At 50.8% G+C, this 21977-nt stretch overlaps 1 protein-coding gene across 11 annotated transcripts in view; it reads left to right on the forward strand.

Annotated features, from left to right (window-relative positions):
* The window catches only part of Rgs3 (regulator of G-protein signaling 3), a 139859-nt gene that overhangs the window by 63678 nt on the left and 54204 nt on the right, over positions 1–21977 (forward strand). For all 11 annotated transcript variants that reach the window (XM_063288323.1, XM_063288324.1, XM_039110674.2 and 8 more), the window contains 4 exon segments: positions 4136–4332; positions 6980–7063; positions 13422–13533; positions 19436–19479. In XM_063288323.1, the coding sequence (XP_063144393.1) occupies positions 4136–4332; positions 6980–7063; positions 13422–13533; positions 19436–19479 (437 nt within the window).

Below are 21977 nucleotides of genomic sequence, written 5' to 3' on the forward strand. Positions count from 1 at the left end.
CCTGGAATTCTGGGCTTCAAGGTCTCGGGTTGGAATCTTAGCTGTGGGACTTGAGCCAATCACCGCCTCCTCCTTTCACCTATAAAATAGGATCAGTTGCTCCTGCTTGGGGCCTGTCTGCAGGATTCTAGGGGAACACTTGTATGCAGTTGCTGCATGCTGGAAAGATGTTACACGGAAGCTACCTCAAGCTTTGTAGATGTCGCTGCCAGTTCCTTCCCTTTGGCCTGTACATTCTGGCAAGAAGTGGAGCTGGTATAAAGCAACCTCTTCTCCAGGAGCCCAGGGGTATGGGACTCTGGGGCAGGCCCTTAGGCCCCCACGCACCTGCCACAGAGTTCTGACCCCACAGTCTAGCTTGTCATGCAGTTCGTGAGGACTACCTGCAGTGCGATTGAACCTATCTGTGTCTAGAACACCCTGGGCCTCCTTCCTTGAGAGTGGCCTTTCCCATCTTGTCTTGGATTAGTTTCTGTGCTCTTTCCCTCCATTAGTGATAAGAAGAAGATTCTTAAAGTGGGCACTTGGGCCTTTGGGAAGAGGGGGCTCCAATTAGGCTTAGAATTCCTGATGGAAGGCACCTTCTTTCTTCCTCTCCCTGCTGGGAGCCTATGGGCTCTTGGGCCTAGCCTGCCGGAAGAAAAGCTGTGTTCCTCCTAGGGAGGAGCCCCACAGTGATTGAACAGTAAGTGTCTAAAAGCTTTTAGTGGGCACATTAGGGCAGAGTAAATATGTCACTGCTGAATGTCGATTTTATTAGGGGCAGGGCTGGGCCCAGTGTATCTCTGTAGGCCCAACCTCAGACCCAGGAACTGTCAGGCATCAGAGACACGGTAGAATTTAGGCAGAGCAGCTGAGGAGAAGCCTCCGGTTGTTGTTATTGTTCTGAAGCCATGTCCCGGGGTCCTGGGAAGATGTGTCACCTACACGGGCGTAGGTACACGGTCTGGGAGCTCTTCCGTCCTCTCCCACAGAGCTCCAGAGTTGCCTGTATGGTTGGTCCCAAACTGTGTCTGTATTTTGACTCCTCCTCTCTGAAAAATATAGTGCCAAAAAGGGCACGGTCACCTAAGCCTCGGGGGAAAGAACAAGTCAGGCAGAGATGATGGTGTTAATAACAGTGGGAGTGTTCTGAATTCCTTCTGTCCGGGTCTTATGTAGTCTGTGTGCACACACATGCACATGTTTGTATGTGTGTGGGTGTGTATGCACGTGGAGGCAGGAGGTCAAACCCAGGAGCCATCCACCTTATTTTATTGAGTCTCCCTGGGGCCTGAGACTTGCTGGTTAAGCTAGACTGGCCAGCCAGGGAGCCCTAGCGAGCCACCGGTCTCTGCCTCCTCAGTGCTGAGATTACAAGCACATGCCACCATGCCTAGCATTTTACTGGGGGTGTTGAGGAGCAGACTCAGGGCCACAGGGTGAGTGCAGCAAGCACTTTACCAACTGAGCCACCTCCCTGTCCCCTGTCTCAAGATTGTGACTTCACACACATTCTAGCACAGTGATCCTCTTGGTATCAAAGGATATCTTTTCCCATTCCCATGGATTAATTCTTTGCAGCCCAAGTCGTGAGTTGAGAGGAAGGAGTGAAATTCCAGGCACAGGGTTTCCCTCACACCGTGGTGCTGGCCTCTGATTCCTCTAGCTTGGAAGGAGGGGGCCTTTCAGGACGGAGAGCCCAGCCATCCTGCTTTGAATATCAGGGGCAGGGACCGCTCAGCCATCTTGCATTGAACAGGGTCTGAGGCCTTGCCAGAGCCTAAAGTGCCTGTCTGGGTGTAGTTGGCATATGTCCCAGGGCTGCTGTCTTTTGAAAGTTTACCATACCGCCAGAGCCAGAGGGCTGCCAGGGCTCGCCTCAGAAGCTCAGAGCAAAACCGTGTAATTACTGTGTTTGGTCAGTGAAGCAGGTGCTACAGGAAATGGAGATGATACAGGTTTAGGCCAGACATCACAAGAGGCGACAGGTGGGGGTTTGCCTTCGTGGGGCTCAGCACCCGGCCTGCAATCTGGATTGTTCTAAAAAAAAATGACTTGGGAAAAAAATCAGTTCCGGAGATCCACACCCCTTTGCCCCATATCACCAGGGTAGTGTGGGAGTGTACCTTTAGGGAGTGACTGCCACCTAGATTGGGCTGGTCCTGCCTAGTGCCCTTTACTAGCTGAATGGCCTTGGCCAACTCATGAAAACACCCTATTCCTCTGTTTGCTTCTCTAGAAGATGGGGCTAAGTAGTCTCCCTCCCCTCTGGAAGCAGAGGTGGGTCAGGTGGCTGCTTCGTGACTCTTGAAATCTAGGGTGAAGATTCTCTGACAGTGCCGGGCACCTGGGCCTAGGGAAGAACTCTCGTGTGAGTCTGAGACTTAGAGCCTTCCCTGATCCAGGCTGTGCCCTGTCAGTCTAGCCTGTTGTCTATTACTTCCAGGCTCAGTGTCCATCCGCCGTGCCAGCACCGATGGCTGCCTCAGTGTTTGAGGTAATCCATCCTGCAATCACATAGCAGCCCGGCCCTCCAATCCCTCTTTCTCACGGGGCCTTTCTTCAGTTTCCAGCTGACTCACATGGACAGGCGAGGCAGGAAAGTGTAGTCTCTGCTTCAGAGCAGGAAGAACAATGTCAGAGAGGGAAGGAGCCTGCTCCACGCAGTCACAGCCACACAGCGTTCCGAGCTGCAGTCAGCTTTTGAGTGAGGCAGACATGGCTCCCACTCAAGGTGTCTTGTCCAACTCGAGACTAGTGTCGATCTTGAGACACGGTTTTGGGTTTTTTTTTTTGTTTTTTTTGTTTTTGTTTTTGTTTTTTTTTTTCTAGTGGAAGGCCAGGCTGCTGCACAGACAACCTGTCAGCCCCCAGGGTCAGGTCCGAGAGATCCTGTCCCCATCTGGGTCCCCTTCTTTGTACCATCTCAGCCACTCTTGAAGTGTCAGGAAGTGGTTTGAGTTATGGTTTGAGTGCTGCCTCCAGACTGTGATCTCGCTGGTCATTTGTGAGGGCGGGGAGAGTCGACTTGTTTTTCTCACCTATCAGTGAGAAGGGGGGTGGTGGGGGGCCCTGGAGCAAGTGTGAAACCCTCTGGGCTGTTTCCTCTTTGCAGTGGCCTTTGCGTTGGTGGGGATCTTCCCCAAGATGGAGTAGGTTCAGGTCACTTGTTCACTGCAGGAAGCTAGAGGACACCTGGGCTCCTTAGTCAGGGAGAACCTGGCTGGTTTCTCCTGGCAGTGGGAACCCCAGGAAGGAGCCCAGGTGTGTGTGTGTGTGTGTGTGTGTGTGTGTGTGTGTGTGTGTGTGTGTGTGTGTGTATGAACCCCATCTATCTCTCAGACTTGTTCCTCCATCTTGCTTTCAGAACACAGGCAGCAGGTGCTTTTTATGATTCTAGTCAAATTGATGGCGGGTGGCCAGGTAGCTCCCGCTACCTTGACTAGCAGAAGGCGTGGACCCTGATGTCCACGGGCAAAGCACATTGTCTCCATTACTGCAGGGAACAGACCTTTGTGCATGGTTGGTGGTGAGCAGGCCGTGTGGGGTGGGATGGTAGCAGGACGAGCGTGTGCCCTGTCACTTGCAAAGTCCTCTCTGCTCCAATTCACGGTCCATATAGAACGGCAGGTCCAGTGAGGTCAGACCCTCGGAGTTTTTTCTGAGTTGTGATTTTGTTGCTGCTGTCGTTTTGCGATGGGATCTTGTCATGCAGCCCAGGCTGCTTCGGCCCCAGGTTTCTGAATTCTGGGATTCTTGGCATGTGCCAACATGCCTAGACAATATCTTGGTTTTCAAATGTGCAAGACTGATAAATGGATAACTTTGTTTTGGTGCCTGGACCACTTGGAGGGATGGGGTCCAGGGTAACTCCCCCTGTCACAATTGTGGGCTGATAGCTCTATCCTAGCCCTGGAGTTGCTGTTTCTACCCCCTCACCCCCTCACCCCCTCATCCCCTCACCCTCTTGCTCACCCTTCTTCCCCCTCAGGAATCCTTGAGACTGAGGCTGAGACTGAGGCTGAGCCCGGCTGGAGTGGGATTCACTAAATGGATATTGTTCCTTGTTCTTACAGGGGTGGGGTGGGGTGGGGAGAGGGATCCTTGGAGGGATGATGAGAGTACCTCATTGTCCCCCAACTCTGTTCCACAGAACCAGGGACTACTACTAAAGGGAAATCGTACACTGGCCTGGGCAAGAAGTCTCGGTTGATGAAGACAGTGCAGACCATGAAGGGCCACAGCAACTACCAAGATTGCTCAGCCCTGAGACCACACATCCCACATTCAAGTTACGGCACCTATGTCACCCTGGCCCCCAAAGTCCTGGTATTCCCTGTCTTTGTGCAGGTGAGCCTGTGGCATGCCCCAGGGTTCCCCTCAGGAGGAAGTGAGAACCGTAGGGGACCTTGGTTCCAGGAGCGAGGGTGGAGCCTCATCCAGGATCCAGGGCCCCCTTTGGGGACAGAAAAATAACCTTATATTCAGGAGATTATAAGAGAAGCAGAAGTTTCCAGAAGTCTATGCAGGAAAGTGTGGAGCATGAGAGGGTCCTTGTCTTCCCTTCCCAGCTCCTTCATTGTCTGGGGCCGGGATAGGGGTACAACAAAGTCTGGCAGTGATGCTGGCTGCTTCACCCAGGGGCAGTTTGTGTTTGAAACTGATTGAGGGAGAGTGTGTGTGGCTCGTCCCTCTGCTCAGGCAAATGCATCGGGCCCACACTCACCATGCAGGAGCACAGAGCAGAAGTCACGGGAATCTCAGGAGTCACAGGCTCCCCCCCCCTTAATCTCTCACTTCTTCATGTCCCTACTTCCTTCTTCCCCTCTTCCTGTCACTGGGTTAATGAGCATTCAGTCTTAGGTTCCATTACAGCGTTTCTAACCATGATTTGGTTTCTCCCACACCCTGCCCCTGGCAAGTCTCTGCTGCCATAACCTCTGCCGCCTTCCTGTCTTCTATCCCCCTCTTTCCTCGACAACACTCCTCTCCTTTTGTGGTTCTTTTTTTGGCTATGTGGCCCATGCCTACACCCACATATGTATGTACATAATAAAAGCATTTAAAGCTAGATTCTGCATATGAGAAAGCACATAGTGTATGTCTTTCTCAGCTTGGGTTACCTCGCTTGATATGTTTTAGATCTGTCCATTTTTATGCAAATGCTATAATTAAATTTTTATGGCTGGATGAAGGACCATTGCACATATGTATCTCATTTTCAAGAAGAAATTGTTAATTTTTAAAAAATTAGCAGATAATTACTATACGGCCCAGTCATACTACTCCTGAGCACGTGTCCAAAGGACTCTATATCCTTGACAGAGATCCTCGCACAACTCTGTTTTGTTTTTTACTTTTTTCTTTCTTTTTTTTTTTTTTTTTTGGTTCTTTTTTTCGGAGCTGGGGATCGAACCCAGGGCCTTGTGCTTCCTAGGCAAGCGCTCTACCACTGAGCTAAATCCCCAACCCCTTTACTTTTTTTCTTTTCTTTTTTTTTTCGGAGCTGGGGACCAAACCCAGGGCCTTGCGCTTGCTAGGCAAGCGCTCTACCACTGAGCTAAATCCCCAACCCCTACGACTGTTTATTGCTGCTGTGGTCAAAATACTAAGGAACTGGAAACACCTCAGATGCCCAGCAAATGGTGGATAGGTAGCAAAAATGTTCTGTTTTTCTTTCCTCTCAAATCTTTATTTATTCTGCCCCTTGGATGTCACTTATATGACCTTTTAGGTTTTTTAGACAGTTTTAAATGTAACAAGCTCTTATTTACCACCATGTTGTTCCCCCCACTTTCCCTTTTCTTGTGGGGCTGGGGACCAAACTTAAGGCTTTGCTCGTGTACACAAGCACTGAACTATGCCAACAGCCTGTGGCTTTGTAGACAGCCTTTCACTGTGTAGCTCAGGATGGCCCAACGCCATCCTCCATCCTCAGAATCCCAAGGACTAGGGTTATAGGCTCACTCTACCTGCCTGGTTATTTTGGTTTTGTCTTTTACTTTTTATTACAAATCAAGTCTGACAAGCTACCACAGTAGGGATAAGTGTCTGCCACTGAACCTGACAACCTGAGTTTGATCCCCGGGACCCATATGGTGGAAGGCAAGAAGTGACTTCTGCAAGTTGTCCTCCTCCTTTTATACCCATGGCATGTATAAGCCTGTTCCACATATGCGTGTGTGCTCACTCCACACAGACGCTGTCCCACCTCTTCTGTATTATAGTGTTCTCCCTCCCCACCAGAAACCTCCCCACCTGGCTCAATGACTGAACTTGGCTCTGCTTTCTGTCAGCTTGTCCCGTCCGCTTATGAACAGCTTAGTTTTGAGGCTCCATCCCCACTCTAGTACATAGTTGATGCCTGTCCTGTTATCTTTTTATACCCCTGCTTGAGGTCAGGGACTTGGGGGCCAGGTGATAAGTGTACACTTCCAAGGATGGGTGTTTCTGCCAGGGTCTGGCAGAGTTTGGGCATGTTCTTTGAGGTGGACAGGACAGGGTGGTGGGACTCGAAGCTTGAGTGGGAATTGGTTGCTGAGGTGAAGGAGTTTGTCTGCTCAGCATGGAACCTGAGCAAGTCAGGGACCGGCCTGGGCTTGAAGAGACTCGAGTGGCCATTTCGAGAGGCATAGGGCCCTCAAGATGCCTCCTGGGCCTGACAGCAGAGACCTCCCTCTGAGGCATGCACAGGACAGAGGAGAGCTGGGAGGGTGCTGGAGCCTGGTGTGGGGGCGTGCACCAGTGGAGAACTGCAAGGCCCTGAGCCTATGGCTGAACTTCCTGTAGAGAGAGCAGCTCTTTTGATCAGGGCTAGCTGTGCCGACCTGGAGCAGAGTCTTTCTCTTTCCATTGCGGGTGCAAGGGTGAGAGGGTGCGTGGGGTCAGGGGTAGGAGGAGGGCAGACAGACTTGTCTTCTCCCTCTGCAAGACAGTTCTCTGATCTGGCTTTGGCAAGCTGCCCTTCGCACTCCCACTCAGCGTGACTGGTTTTCAGCCCCTAGATCTCTGTAACCCTGCCCGGACTCTCCTGCTGTCAGAGGAGCTGCTGCTCTATGAGGGGAGGAACAAGACTTCCCAGGTAAGACCTGCACTCTACACTGGCTTTGGGCTGGGTTTCTCTTCCCTTGATTCCTATGGAGAAGTAGTAGACAGCCTCAGGGTGGAGACCTGAAACTCTTCTAAAAGCCTCTTGAGAAGGTTATCCAGTTCTTGTTTACCATCTAGTTATAGTGGTCCCTCTCCCCCTCTTCCCCTCTCCCCTTCTCCTCTCCCTCTCCCTCTATCTCTCCCTCTGAAAACTGATCATTGGCGTGGTCAAAGCATAACTCTAGTCTCTAAAAAGACATCTCATTGTTTATCCCAGCCGGAGAAAAGATAACAGTTTATCCCAGCAGAGATAAGCACCCTGAAGATTGAAGTCTAGTTAAAGAGAACTGTTAGGAGAATGCTGAAGTCTTTCTATATGAACCCAACCCCAGACCCTGTCTCAGGGCTCCATCTAAGCTCACCCTCTGTACTCCTCCCCCAACTCTAGCCCTGTCAGCAGGGGTCAGGGGTTAGGTCGTTCTTCCTGGGAGCCAGTTTATCTGTAGCTGGGGGAACCTCCCTCACCCACACAGTGGAAAGATCAGGAAACTTGGAAATAGGAAGTCTACATCTAGCCCCAGCCCTGTCACTGGCTTCTAATGACTTCTGCCTTCCTCATCAGTCTTACCATCTGAGCAGGGGGTTTGTGCCTGTCTGAGGTTAGCCCCTTGTAGCTTCATCCTCCTGGACACTCTGTGACTGGAGCTAACACTGGCAGCTGGCTTTGCCTTTGTTTTGTTGTAAGTAAGCAGATCAGGGCACCTACGTTCCACACGAGTACTGTCTCTTTTAGGAGGGCTCCCCCAGGGAGACTGTGTGCTCGTTCCTCCCCTGACTGGTGACTTTTTAGTGTGATGGGAACCTTTCTCAGTCTTGTGCATGACTCAAGGGCACGGGATGCTGGAGCAGTCAGTCATTGCGGATTGGCCTGGGACAGTAACTCTGTGCTTGTTGTCTTAGGCCAAAGAAGGTTAATGGATGTGGCCTTTTGAAAGTATGAAAAGCAGAATGTGAGCTTTATTCAGAAAGATTGAGGAAAAGTGAGCAAACCTCTGGGGGAGGGGGAGGGGGGAGGGAAAGGGAGGGAGGAGGAGGAAGGGGAGGGGGAGGATCCCCAGGGAGGAAGAATCTACTAGCTCTCCTTTGTTAGGTTTTATGAAGCAATGGCAGAACCTAGACAGAAGCCAGTGTAGTCTCTGTTGAGGTTTTGAGGTTGGTTAATCCTCTGGGCTGCCATGGGACAAGCCCACATGCTCTCTGCCTGTCCTCCTGGACTGACCAGGGAAATGGATCACACATTGCTCCTATGCTGCCCACACAGTTATGGGTGGTTGAAGCCTCACTTGGTTCCTCTCTGACTCTAGATTTGACCTTGACTCTCTGCTAGATCTCAGTCACTTGACTTGGCCGGCTGCTCTCCAGCCTTGCAGGTGTCTCCAGGACTGTTCATTGTGCTAAGCTGGTTCTTACAGGATCAGCTCGTGGCTTTACCATGGCAGAGGGAGTTAACTCTATTCCAGCAACCGAGTCACAATCCTTTTGGTTGCCTCCTTGTCTATGGCGTGGCTTAAAGTGTCTCCTGGGTGAAGCTTCTTGTTGGAAGCCTCCCTTGCTTACAGTTTAGCCTGTCACAATCAGCTGCATCAGAGCCAAGGATATATGAAAGAATGAAGGCATCTTAAACATGCTCTAAGGGGTGCGGCCCTCTGGAGCCAGTGGCCTGCTGTCCCTGGCCCAGTGCCCTTTTCCTCCGTTTATCTGACCACCATGGTTCTCTCATACACAACTATATGCAGCGCTTTCCTTGCACTCCCAGCCTCTGTTCTCACCACAGCCTATGTGAGCACCTCGAAGCCCTCACCAGGGCCCTCTCCTCTTCCTACCTGCACTGAGCTCCGCTCCTGCACCCCTAGGATTGCTGATGTGACCCTGGGCCTCTCTTCGGAGAGCTTCCCTAAGGACCTCAGCCTATCTACCTCCCCCTTGCTTCGGTGGGAGAGAAATTTCACTGGGAGACAGGATGTAGGTTGTAAGAGTGAGAAGTCAGGGGTTGGGGATTTAGCTCAGTGGTAGAGCGCTTGCCTAGCAAGCACAAGGCCCTGGTTTCGGATCCCAGCTCCGAAAAAAAAAAGAGTGAGAAGTCCCTTGGTGCTGGGTTTGGTGCCTAAGTGTGTGGCTGCAGGTGAAGTGTGAGGGTCAGGGCTGGAGAGGTGTGACTGAATACTTAACGTACCCAGAAGAAGCCAGTTAGGGACAACAGCCACCTGGACTATACTCTCATGTCTCATTTACTCTCTCCTACCTCATTCACCATTAAATCTACAAACGTTAGGTATTTACTGTATATTCTCACTGCTCATGCCTGCCACACGCATGACCCCATGCTGCACGCACAACCCCATGCTACACACATGATCCCAATTAGGCCTGCAACATCCTCACGCCAGGAGAGGAGAAGCACAAAGAGACTGAGATTCTTAACCAGGACCCAAGAATCTCAAGGCTGGTAGGGATCGGAGCCAGGATTAGTACTTGGTTCTCTGGCTGTGTAATGTTTTCTATGATCCCTGGCACTTTGGGCATGTTTGTTAAAACCAAAGGAGCACAAGCCAAACTCTAGCTGTAGTAACAGTTCACTCCCCACTGCCCCCTCCCCCATACTCCCTAGCCCACTTCCCCTCATCCCCCCACCTCCCACAAACACACACAACTTGTTGCCTCCTGGAGCTTTGGAAGCTGAGAACTAAAAGAAACTCTCCGTTCAAGAGTGAAGGCAGAGTCTTCTTTTTTGAGGACAAGAAAAGTAACCCCTTCTCCTCAAAGTAGGATAGTGGCAGCCTCATAGGAGAGTTTTGGTATGTCTCATGCTATCGCCAGACATTGGGTAGCTTCTGAGAACATGGAGGGAGGGATTCCTAGACTCTGTTTACTCTGTGTCATTTACCCTGTGTTCCTCCAGGGAGGAACTTTTCCCAAAGGGGTTTCCCAATGAGAACTGTGGCCTCTCCACACAGCAGAGTTGTAAACTGGGAAGTGCTAAGTAGCTGGAGGGTCTGTGTGTCTTGAATGTTCTCTCTCTTGCTTCTTCTTCACCATGACTCTTCTCTGAGCGTGGCGATGTTAGGGAGCTGCTCCAGTCCACACAGCACAGACTGCTCTGCCCGCTCCCACCCAGAAGGCACAAACTGGCTGGATGCACATCCAGATCAAATCATCATTTGGTGACCTTTTCTGTTTGTTTGTTTGTTTGTTTTTGTTTCTGAGAGATGCTTTATCTGTACAGCCGTGGCTGCCCTGGAACTCGATTTTTAGTGCAGACAGACTGTCCTTGAACCCAGAGATCTGACTACTTCTGCTGGGATTAAAGGCGTGCGCCCCAAAGTCAGGCTCATGACAGCCTCTTACACACATCCTGACCACAGTTCTGGTCACTGGAGCTTTGCTAGGCTCCAGGAATACGTGAAGTCCAAGATGCCACACCCTCTGTTTATACAGACTCATGGGGTTTACCATTAACTGAAGCACCAAGGTGTTGTCTGTAGGTAGGCTTAGGCCCATGGCTGGGTGCCCAGGAGAAGGCTTTGGTCAGGGCCACTTGGGAGAAGTCACCCTCCGAGTTGTAAGGAATCTGTGACTAGGTCTTGGGATTCCGGAAAATACATGATTCCTAGGAGCAAGTGTCTGGAAGACTGGCCCGGGCCCGGGAAGGGTGGTGGAGGGCAGCAGGTACCCGGACTGTGGAGATGGGGTCAGTGTTTCATGGATTGTGAGGCTCCTGCATGTGGGGTGTTAGGGAACAGGGTCCCACATGCTTTGGCCTGGCATGCCTGCCATCTGCCTTGCCTCCAGCCCTGTGCCAGCCCTGGCCTTTGCCTGACCGACCTTTGGGGGAAATTTTCTCTCATGCCTTAACCACTTCCTGTCTAGACCATATTCTCAGCTCTGGGAGCAGGCGGGGGATGGGGCCATCAGCCTAGAGCTTTTCTCACCTTGTGGCTCCTCCCACAAGTCTTCCTTCGGCCCCAGGCTTTTTTTCTTTTTCTTTTTTTTTTTAATTTTCTACTCTCACAGATTGTCTCTTCCTACATTTCTTCTGTCAGCTCCCCTACGGTCTGGAGGTAGTCAGCCTTCCCTGACTGGGGGACATGTTTCTGTGGGAACATGAGGGCTTTCCTACTTTGCAGACCCTCCTCAGACCATCTATGAGTCTACTGAGCACTCCATTGTTTTCCTTTAATGCTTACTGAATTTATTGTCTCCTCTGCTATAGGTGCAATACCACCTCTCTCTCATTAGGAGTAGGCTGACCGGAGGATTGATCCCTAGCTGTGTGGCCATGGGAAAGTCACTTAACCTGTCTAAGCTGAGTGATAACTGTTTAAGTGAGGACGGACCAGGGCAGGAGTAGATTCTCAGCAACTAGGATGCTTCTATTGCACTGTATTGAGCTGGACTGGACAGGGTTCAGTATTCAGATCCCTTCTGGAGGGGCTGGAGAGACGCTCAGCAGTTAAGAACACTGCTCTTCTGTTTCAATTCCTAGCAACCCATCTGTAATGGGATTCGATGCCCTCTTCTGGTGTGTCTGAAGACAGTGATGGTGTTCACATACATACAATAAATAAATCTTTTCTTAAAAAATATTCCCTTCTGGTGAAGAATTCTAGCTTTTTTTTTTTCTTAAATGAGTACACTGTAGCTGTGAACTACCATGTGGTTGCTGGGAATTGAACTCAGGGCCTCTGAAAGATCAGTTAGTCTCTTAACTGCTGAGTTATCTCTCTAGCACACAAACTCTAGAGCTTTTGTGTTTGGGACCTGTTGGAAGGGGACATGGCCCTGCCTAAATACATCCCTGAATTGTCTCTGTGGTCCTAATTACTTCCAGGTTCCATTTTTATGTAATGCTCAAGATGCCAGGTAGGCCTCTGAATACATCTTACATACATATACATGTGAGCATATACATATACATTCACATATGTATGATATATATTTGTATATATTATATTAGACAAGCTCTCACCACATAGCCCAGGCTAGCTTAGAGCTTATTGAATACCCTGGAATAGCCTGTACATCATAGCCTGTATTCTCTTGCTCAGGATGGCAGGTGGGCCTTTGAATATCTTACACACACACACACACACACACACACACACACACACACACACACACGCACACACTTGTACATATATGCACATATGTATGTATGAATATATATATATTTGAAGCAAGCTCTCACCACATAGCCCAGGTTAGCTTAGAGCTCATTTTACACCCTAGGATAGCCGGTAACTCATAATTCTCTTGCTTGGCTCCCAGACTGCTGGGATTGTAACTGTATACAACCATGTTCTGCTTTTATTTCTTTTTAATTACAGAAGTGCCACTGAGAACATCCTTATATGTTCATATTTATACATTCTTGTATTTCTCTAGGAGAGCCTCAGAGGTGGGACTGTGGGACCATCTTGAACCGCTCGCTAGCTAAATGTCAGCGTGCAGGCTTTTTAAACATGGTTAACAGATTCCATACCGCGCCCTTCAGGATGTGCCAGGCCCTTCTGGTGCGGCCTTTTTGCTTCAGAAGAGATGGAAAGTCAGATATGGCCCCTTGAGGAAGAGTCCCACAATTAATAATTTATTATTATTATCTGAAATAGGACTTACTTTATGGCTTTAAGGAAAGAACAGTGTAAACCATAGTGGACATAGAGACCCAAGTAAATTTTCTTTTAACAAACTAAATGCTGAGCAGATCTGTCAGTGTACCTATGATGTCTAAAAGATGGCCTCCCCTTTGTTTTTGGAGCATAAAGAAGATTAACAGTTATGTGCAAACCTGTATCAGAACGTAAGTAACCTTGAACCAAATTCCTCATTGGTACACTATAAAAATATCTGCAAGAAATTTGGTAATATTACATCATAAATCTTCCCTTCACAATACAGGTAGCTTGTAGAAGAAGCTTGAGGGAGCCAGGTATGGGGCATGGTCTGGGGACACCCCAGGGCCTAAGTAAGGCTCCTCCAAGTAAAGTGATCTTAGAGGACTATGGTCATAGAGAGACTGACAGAGCTACCCCCCCCACCCCAATGAGGACAAGAACCATTGTTTCATCTGGTTTATTTTTATTTGTTTCTATTCTGTGCAGGGGAAGTAAAGAAAAGCTCCCACTGCAGTGCAGGCCTCTGTCATTAGCATGGTCCCTCCTGGAGTTCCTTCTGGTTCTGCCTGACACTAGAAGTCCAGGGTGTGTTTCCTGGACCTCTAAGTGGGCCCTGTGGCTCTCTGCATCCCGGGGGACAGCAAAACAGATAGTTGTGTTTGCTCTCTCCCTGAACAGGTGACACTGTTTGCCTACTCGGACCTGCTGCTGTTCACTAAGGAGGAGGAACCAGGCCGCTGCGACGTCCTGAGAAACCCCCTCTACCTCCAGAGTGTGAAGCTACAGGAGGGTAAGAAGGACCTGGGCACCCTAGCATGCTGTTGGGGGCCTGCCTGGGGCTGTCAGATGTTGCACACAATGCTGGCAGGCCACCTTCTGCTCTACCTGATCTCTGCAGGAGGTTTCTATCCTAGGGAGCTTCCAAGCAGAAAGGAAGAGAGAGCTTTGGACTCCTAGACCTTGTGTTCAAGCCCTTCAGTTCTGGTGTGGCCTTGGGAAGTTATTTCACTTCTCTGAGCCCATTTCCTCTCTGTAAAGTAGGGTAATAATAGCGCTTCAGAAGGTTGTGGGGTTAAGTTAGGTCATAAAGTGCCTGATTCCAAACAGGTTCCCAGTAGAGGCTTCTTGACAACTATCTGTGGACAACTCCTCCTTTTTAGCTAGCCGAGTAGGTCAGAGCCTTGGGAAGCTGGAGCACACTGACTGGGGCTGGTGAGCAGAGCATCAGCAGTGAGCTGGGAACTTCTAGCCCCAAACTTTCCATAGGGCCCTGGCCCATGGGGAACCAGAGAACGGAAAGCCAGCTGGGAATATCTGTCCTGCAGCAGGCTCTGGCGCCTGAGGTCTTAGCCGAAAGGGGCTCGGTTTCCTCTCCCAGATTATGCAAACAACAACAGACCTGTTTGAGCTCAGGGCAGCAGGGGCAGGGGGAGGAAAATATTAGCCGTGAAAGAATTCTGTTTTGGCGGGTTTTGCTTCAGGAGAACTTCCTGACTGCTTGCGAAGCCATCCTGTGTGCTTGGTGCCCTGGCCACTCTGCCTCCTCAGGAACTGGCCTTCCCATGGGAAGTCCTTCTCAGTGCTCGCCCTCTAGCTCTGTCCTCCTAGGACTAGGGTGTCTACTGACAGAAGAGCAAGGGAGACAACCAAGGAGAGAGCAAGACAGGGCAGCTAGAAGAGCAGGCCTCTCACCTTCTTGGTTCTTGGCTCTGGTATTCCAGATGGCTCCTCTTTGCCTTCCAGTGACTCTGCCCTGGGCTTCCTGATTCCCACCTTGCCCTGTGGTCACACAGATGCTTAGAATAGTCAGCCTGGCTTCCCTGCCACGCCCCCAGCTCAGTTGATCTGAGACTTGGTTAAAATGAGTGTGCACCGAGTAGAGGGGTACTCAGTACCATGTCCTTTGTGCACCAGGACCTGAGCCCTGACTGGTGGGCACATTGAAGGTCCTGGGCCACAAGCCAAGACCCCCACTAGCTTATCTTCCTGCTAAATGGAAGGAGGGAAAAGAACTGGGGAGAGGGGCTGATCCAGCAGGGTGGATCTAGGGTTGGAGGGTAGAGAGAGCAGTGGCCACAGGACTGGGGGCCCAGACTTGACTTATTACTGTAATGATATGCTTGTAAGCACGGTGGATCCTTTTCTTTTTCCCACTCATAGTTTCTCTGTGAGATAAGGATTCAGTTAGTTCTTTGAGTTTCCTCTTCTCTGATAACCCCAGAGGGAACCCTCAGGGATCCTGGGAGAGTGGTCATGGCCAGCATTCATATTACCCTGTTTCCAGATTGGAATATAGAGGGTGGGGGCTGGCTAGGTTGCCCCTTCTGGAACTCCCAGAGCCTGGATTTGAAGTTTGAGGAGTTTGGACACTCTCTTCCTCTACTAGGTAGTGATGCTCGGGTTGGGTGGTACAAGCCAGGAGGTGCAGAGGAACTCCTAAGAGACTGAGCTGCATGTAGATGTGGCTTCCTGGGGCAGATACCGTCTGCCTGTAGATAACGAGACAGCCACATGAGAGCTAAGGGTGGGTGGCCCGGGCTGCACTGCACAGGCAAGGTGATCATGGACATGAGAGCCTACGGGGTTAGTTGGCAAGAACGATGTGAACCTGTACTGGATTTCCTTGGCAAACCACAGCCTTTAGTGGGTTTTACAGTGGCCTCTGGGGATCCTGGAGCGGCAGAGATAGAAGGAAGTGACTAGTTGACAGGAGCACTCCAGGCACATGGTTCAGGACTTAGACTTTTTTCCAGGCACCCTGAAGCCTTTGTACTGTCCTCCCCCCACCTCCACCCCTACTTTCCTGAGATTGGTTCCATGTTCTACCAAACTCCAGTGCCCCTTCTGCAGCAGCCAGAGTTAGCTGTGGGATCCAATGTTTTGAGACTGAGCTGTTTCCTGGCCTCTCCCATATGCCCACTACTGCAGCAAGGGAGGCCATTAAGAGATGCATTAGGGGGTTAGCTGGAGTGTCTGGTGGTAGAAGGGTCTCTAATTAACCCTGGCATGGGACTCCTAGGTTTCTTCTTGCTCTCAAGTCAGTAGCCATAAAGGTATTAAAAGAAGAAGGCATTCATCCTGGACGGGCTGGGGCTGGCACATGCTGTTCCCTGGCAGGGCAGAATCCACCCATTCCCTGAGACTCCCTTGTGACTTGTTTGCTAGGGTCAACTTCTCTAGTCACCTATATTCCTAGGACTATGTAGGGAGCATGGCATGTATCAGATGATCAGTGGATGCTTGTTTTTGTAGACAATGAATAGCTAAAAGGTGGCCGGAGTGTGGTCTTAGCTTGGGAGCCGTTGTGTCTCCTCCCCCAGAGCTCCAGACTGGTGGTCACTCCTATGGTGCCTGCTCTTGCCAGCTTCTCCCAGTGTTCACTGGGACTGAATGGCAATGTGATGGGAACAGGCAGAGAGCTGGTGCTAACAATTGGGACATCTCCGGTCAGCGGGGACCCATTGTGGTCTCTTCCTGTCACGGCTGTCTGCTGCTTCTGCTACTCTTTGTGTTTCTGCCTCCCAGGCGGCCAGCATCACGCCCACAGCGTGTCTTTCTGGCCTTGCCTGTTCTTAGGCATGACCTGGAAATGTCTATCTGACTCATGGGCTCTCCAGGCACATTGGGGAGCCAGGATCCCAGCTTGGAAACTCAGCTGCTTTTGGCCCCAGCTGCTAAAATGCTTTGCTTGACATTTTCTAAGCTGTTGTCCATGTCTGCCTCAGTGCTGGCCACAGCAGTGAGAGCTGTGGAAGAGGCCTCTCCACTCGGAAGCTCCTAGCTGGATAGAATCACAGAGAGCCTGTGGCAGGGCAGAAGTATGTATGATATAGGATCAGAACCCTGGCTTTGCGGGTAGCTTTCTTCCCCAGTTCAAATCTCAGCCCTGACTCTTACTGTTCGTGCACTTTGTTGTCCCTCCCCTGCCCTGCCTTTGTAGGCGGAGAACAGAGACGTGAGCTCTTTTGGCCTGCCCCCAGTAGTAGACAAGGGTTGATGAATCTCAAAGCAGCAGTAAGATGCCCTCTGGGTAAATGATAGATGGGCAGACATGGGCCAAGAAGCCTTTTCCGGGCTCCACCCAGCCCATGATTAGGGAGCCTCCTGCATGGTTTGTGCATTGCATGGTGGGATGTAAAGCCTTCTCTGGATGAGATCCAAAATGGCAGAGGCAGTTAGCATGGTTCAAGGCAAACCCACGTGTGGTGCCTTGGTGTCCCTCTCTTCCAGCAGGGCAGAGCTTCTCTCTGCAGTCTTCTCCAGAGCTCCAGGTAGTCCTCCCTGCCTCCCTCAGCTCCAGGCAGTCCTCCCTGCCCTCCTCAGCTCCAGGCAGTCCTCCCTGCCCTCCTCAGCTCCAGGTAGTCCTCCCTGGCTCCCTCAGCTCCAGGCAGTCCTCCCTGCCCTCCTCAGCTCCAGGCAGTCCTCCCTGCCCTCCTCAGCTCCAGGCAGTCCTCCCTGCCTCCCTCAGCTCCCCCATGTTGTCCTTCTTCTATGAGGCTCTGAATCATGCTAAGCCCTTCCATCGGGCTGTCACACTGCTGCCAACACAAGGCTGTGATGGGGAACAGATGCCAGGGAGAGTTTGTAGCAATCCAGCAAGGTTGGAGGGGGCAGGCCTGGTGTCAAAGCACAGAGAGCTTGTCATTCGTCAATGGCTTCCTGACAGTAGGACTGTCTGAGAGTGCGTTTCCCCAATCTCAGCTCCCGTCTCCCCAAGTCTCTCATCTCTCAATCCCGCTCTGTACTTTTAGAGCCTCTGCTCTCCTTACTGCTTGCTCCCCAAACCCAAATTTTTTTTATTACTTTCTTAGGTGAGTTGCAGTGGCTCCCCCTTAGACTAGGGTCTGCTAGGAAACACTTCAGTGTGTTTTCTTTAAAAATAATTTATTTTTACTTTATGTGTCTTGGTATTTTATGTGCATTGGTATGTCTGTGCGAGGGTGTTGGATCCTCTGGAACTGGAGTTATAGACAGTTGCAATCTGCCGTGTGGGTGTTGGGAATTGAACCCAGGTCCTCTGGAAGAGCAGCCAGTACTCTGAACTGCTGAGCCACGTCTCCAGCCCCTCGATATGTTTTCTTAGCAAAATAAACTCCTCCCCTTGTCTCCATCTCAGCCACACAAGGAATCCACAGAGGCATCGGGATCCATTTTCTTAAACACTACAGATATCTGAGGTAGGGCTCTCTCCCTCTTCAACCCATTGCCAGGTGGGGAACAGACTTAGTCCAAGTCCAGAGTGGACTCCCATTTATTAGGGAACATTGTGTTCCGGCTCTGCCTGGTGGCCCTTTGGGAAGTGTCCACTCTCTTGCTTGAGGAGACCTGGCTTCCCCTGGTTAGGCCTCTACTCCCTATGTATTTAGAGCTTGGCTTGATGCGTAGTCCATGGTGTTACCTTGTAGGTAAAACCTTCTCTTTGTGACAGACCCTGTTTGGTTTGATAGTTCCTTGGCCTTAAGTATGCATTGAAGGGAGTCCTACTGGAGCTTGGCGTTTAAGAAGCATGCTGTGTAGAGGTGGAGTGTGGGCTGTAGCGAGGGCTACATTTCCTCTTTACTGCCTGGTCGAGTGATTTCATCCCTGGGTCCTGTGTTCTCACATGAGCCACAAGCCATGGATGCTGGGAGCCCTGCCTCCCTGCTTGTTGTCAAGAATAAATACAGAAGCAGGTACTCTTCCACAGAGCTACCCTGAAGCTTTGAGCTGACTGTCGGAGGCACCTGGGGCAGCAGTTGGCTCAAATCACCTTGGTACTCCTGGGTCCGACACTCAAGTACTTGCTGTTACACGTGTTGGTTAGTTACCTTCCCCCAAAGTGACACCCTGCTGGGTAAGACCAACGGCCGAAAGTGCAGGGAATTTCCAATCCTCCCAGGCCTGTGTCCAGGTGAGTGCTTCATGGAGAGTGTGATGGCCAAGTCCCGAGGAGAGGCTGAAGTGAGCAGGGCAGGTGTCCTGGTGAGGTGCTGGTGCTTTTCTGTATCTCCATCTCCATGCCTTTGGCCATGCTGGACCCACCTCCCAGAGTTGTCTTCCTTTCCATTTGGAGTTCTCTCTCAGTAAAACTCTTCCCAAGAAGGGAGGGGAAGAGCCCACTGTTCCTCCCTGTTTATTTCCAGTTGTAACTGGTTCAGTTTGCACTCCTGAATCCAGGTGAGACCCTCAGAGAGTGTTGCCACATTGAAAAGTTGTCTCCCAGTATGCATGGAGATAGGGTTGAAGAAGCTGTCCCTCCTTGACCTGCACTTCCCTTAGTGAGGAGCAAGGCCCACTTGAATCAAATGACTTCATGTTGAATTTCAAAGTGGCAAAGACAGTAGATTGGGTAGAAGATTTAGATTTTAGTAGAAGGGTGCTGCCTCTGTGCCCAACACAAGGATTCTGGGGCAGAGGGGGCTTTCTGGGATGCACACAGCTCCCCAAATCTGGCCATCAGAGGGTCTCCTTTCTGGGGGTGTGGTGCCAGCATTCCCTGGGTCAGGCCTACCTGCAGGCAAAAGAAAAACTGCAGGACTGGCAAGTTAGTGAGTTGTGCTGTACAGTGTTCTGCTCCCACACCTGCCCTCTCCTCCCTCTTGTTCCGGGAAGCACCGCATAGAGCCTCCTGGGTGAGAGAGCTGCTGTGCCCAGCGAGGCTTTGACGTCGTTGCCAATCCTAACTCGAGCCTTCTTTTCTGTTCTTATCAAAGGTTCTTCAGAAGACTTGAAATTCTGTGTGCTGTACCTGGCAGAGGTGAGTCCCTCTCTCTGAACCGGAGGAGAATAAGGTGTGACCCGGTACTGGAGGAAACCACACTTGAGGTTGGCCTCCATATAATCTTGCAGTGACCCAAGGCAAAAATCGGGCTGTTTCTTGCTCTGTAGAACGCACCTGACCCTGGTCTTATGTCTGTGGGAGAGGACAGCTAAACAGATGGTTTTCGGGGTGGCCCCTGAGGTACCCTGTTTGGCACCTCCGCACCCTTAAGTGTCCTGAGGGCGTGGCCCAACAGCTGCACACCGCCCTGTTTATTTATTTAGTAGCCCTCCTTCTGGAGGTTGTCCAGCTCCCACGCCTGCCTCTTTAATCCTCTTTTTCCAGGAAGTACCACCCACTACCCCTCCTGCTAAGGCTTGTCAGTGCTTCAAAGGCCCAGACAATGCAGGCTGAAGCGAGCACCATGCATCTGTGTTTGGCTCAGGGTGATGCTTACAAGAGTGACTGATACTCTTGGTGATCTCTGACTAGGCCTAGAGAGCTGTACCTTTCAGGAGCAAAACCAAGCACACAGCTTTATGCTAGATGTGGTTTGGTAGGTAAACACGGGCTTTAACCAGAGAGGTCCTGGGTGACGGAGAATTTGAGAGACACAGAGTCATCCAAACTCTTTCCAGACCCCAGTGTGGTTTTCTATCCCCAGCCTTGTTCGGCTGACATGTGGCATCTCTCCAAGCCTGCCCTTTGCTGTCCTGTGTCTTGCCAGCCATCCTGGGAGCCTGTCTATGTGGATGGGGAATGACCTAAAGGGCTGGCTGAGAGGAATATGCCTCTGAGAAGGAATTTGTGTCCTTTGGGATTGAAAAGCATTCCTTCAGTTCCAGCTAAGATACGAGGTATACATCTTTGAACAGATACCAGGAACCAGAAAGTTTGCTGAGAACCTCACTTTAGGGGGGATATGCTGAGAGTTTGCCAAGAGGCAGTAGAAGATGTCATAGTAGAACTGGGGATTCAGTAAAGTAGACCTGTAGGCCATGACAGTGGAGGTCCTCCCCCCGTGTCACCCACAACCTAGCCTGGACACAGGGGTGGCTGGTAAACTCCCTTCAGCACTGGGGGGTGTTTGGTTCTACAAAGCCAAGTGAGTGAAGCATAGCAGGGGGTTGTGGGGACAGGGTTGGGCGCCCTCTGGTTTCCCACATGCTCCATCAACTTCCAAACCGGATCTCCAGGCTCTCTAACAGCAAGAGAGCTTCCTGCCAGGCTGGTGTTTTGTCTTCCTGGAGAAAAGCCCTTCTGCCATTGCACCTAAGACCTTCTTTCTAGTCCTCTAAAGATTGGCAAAGGGCTATTGATCCGAGGTCTTGAATTTCCGGAAAACACACGGTGATCCAGAGAGAACAGGAGAGTGCAGCTGGGAGCCTCTCATCTTAATGGGTTGCTACTAATGAAGGGTAAGCACGTGGTGCCAGGAAGACCACACTGCTTGCTTGTTCATAGCCCTGAGCATTCTTGACAGGGTGACATAAGTGGTGTTGGGTCCCATGGAGATCCCCAACCAAATCTTAGAATCTTTACTGAATAGTTTTTTTCATTGCCTGATATGCAAGTGGCATCCCAAGAAGAAACCTGGGGAGGATTTGAGGTTTGGAGAGGGTTCCCCCACCTCTGCATTCAGAAAGCCACAACTGCTCTGGGTGGGTAGGGGCCACAGCAGGTCGGTTCTGGGTAGGATCACTCTAAGCAGTCTTGTTTGTTTTTCGAGACAGGATTTCTCTGTGTAGCCTGGCTGTCCTAGAACTCGCTCTGTAGACCAGGCTGGTTTCTGCAGAGTGCTGGGATTGAAGGTGTGACCCACTGCAATTCCTGGCCTGCTCTGAGCAGTCTTAATCCCAAGGACAGGTGTCCCTCTGTCCTTGCAAATCTGGGACAGATGCAGTCCACAGCTGGCTTCAGAGCATGGGGCACATTGTTTGGAAGTCTCTCTCTCTCTCTCTCTCTCTCTCTCTCTCTCTCTCTCATAATGTGGGGCTGACTGGTAATGAGGAGGACATAGATTTGCATTTTGGCTCTGCCATTCCTTGAGGGAGCAGGGGCAGGTGACATATTCCTGACACAGGCAGTAGGATCTTACTTGAAGAGCTGGAGTGAGCTTCAGTAAAACAATGCACCTAAAACACTTAGCCCTGAGCCCAGCTCTGAGCATGCTCAGTGAGTGGCAGCTAACTGGTCATTAGATTAGAGCAGGGAGAAGGGCTTGTCACATTCATTTACCCTCCAGTAGGAGTTTCACTCATCTTTTAAAAGGACTGCCCAGGTGGACTATCTCACTTCCCGAGTAACATGGCTACATGGTTATACAGACCCGACAAGATCACAGGTTCCGGCCTCAGTCAGCGTCTCCTTAGTGATCTCATAGGAAGAAATGGTGGTAGCAAGGTCTTTGTGCCTCCCTGCCTCCTCAGTTCATCGGAAGAGAATGAGATGGAGCACGCTTGTCATGGCAAGTGAACAGGCTTCTGTTACTGCAG

This window comes from Rattus norvegicus, chromosome 5, assembly GCF_036323735.1.
Source record: "Rattus norvegicus strain BN/NHsdMcwi chromosome 5, GRCr8, whole genome shotgun sequence".
NCBI lineage: Eukaryota > Metazoa > Chordata > Mammalia > Rodentia > Muridae > Rattus > Rattus norvegicus.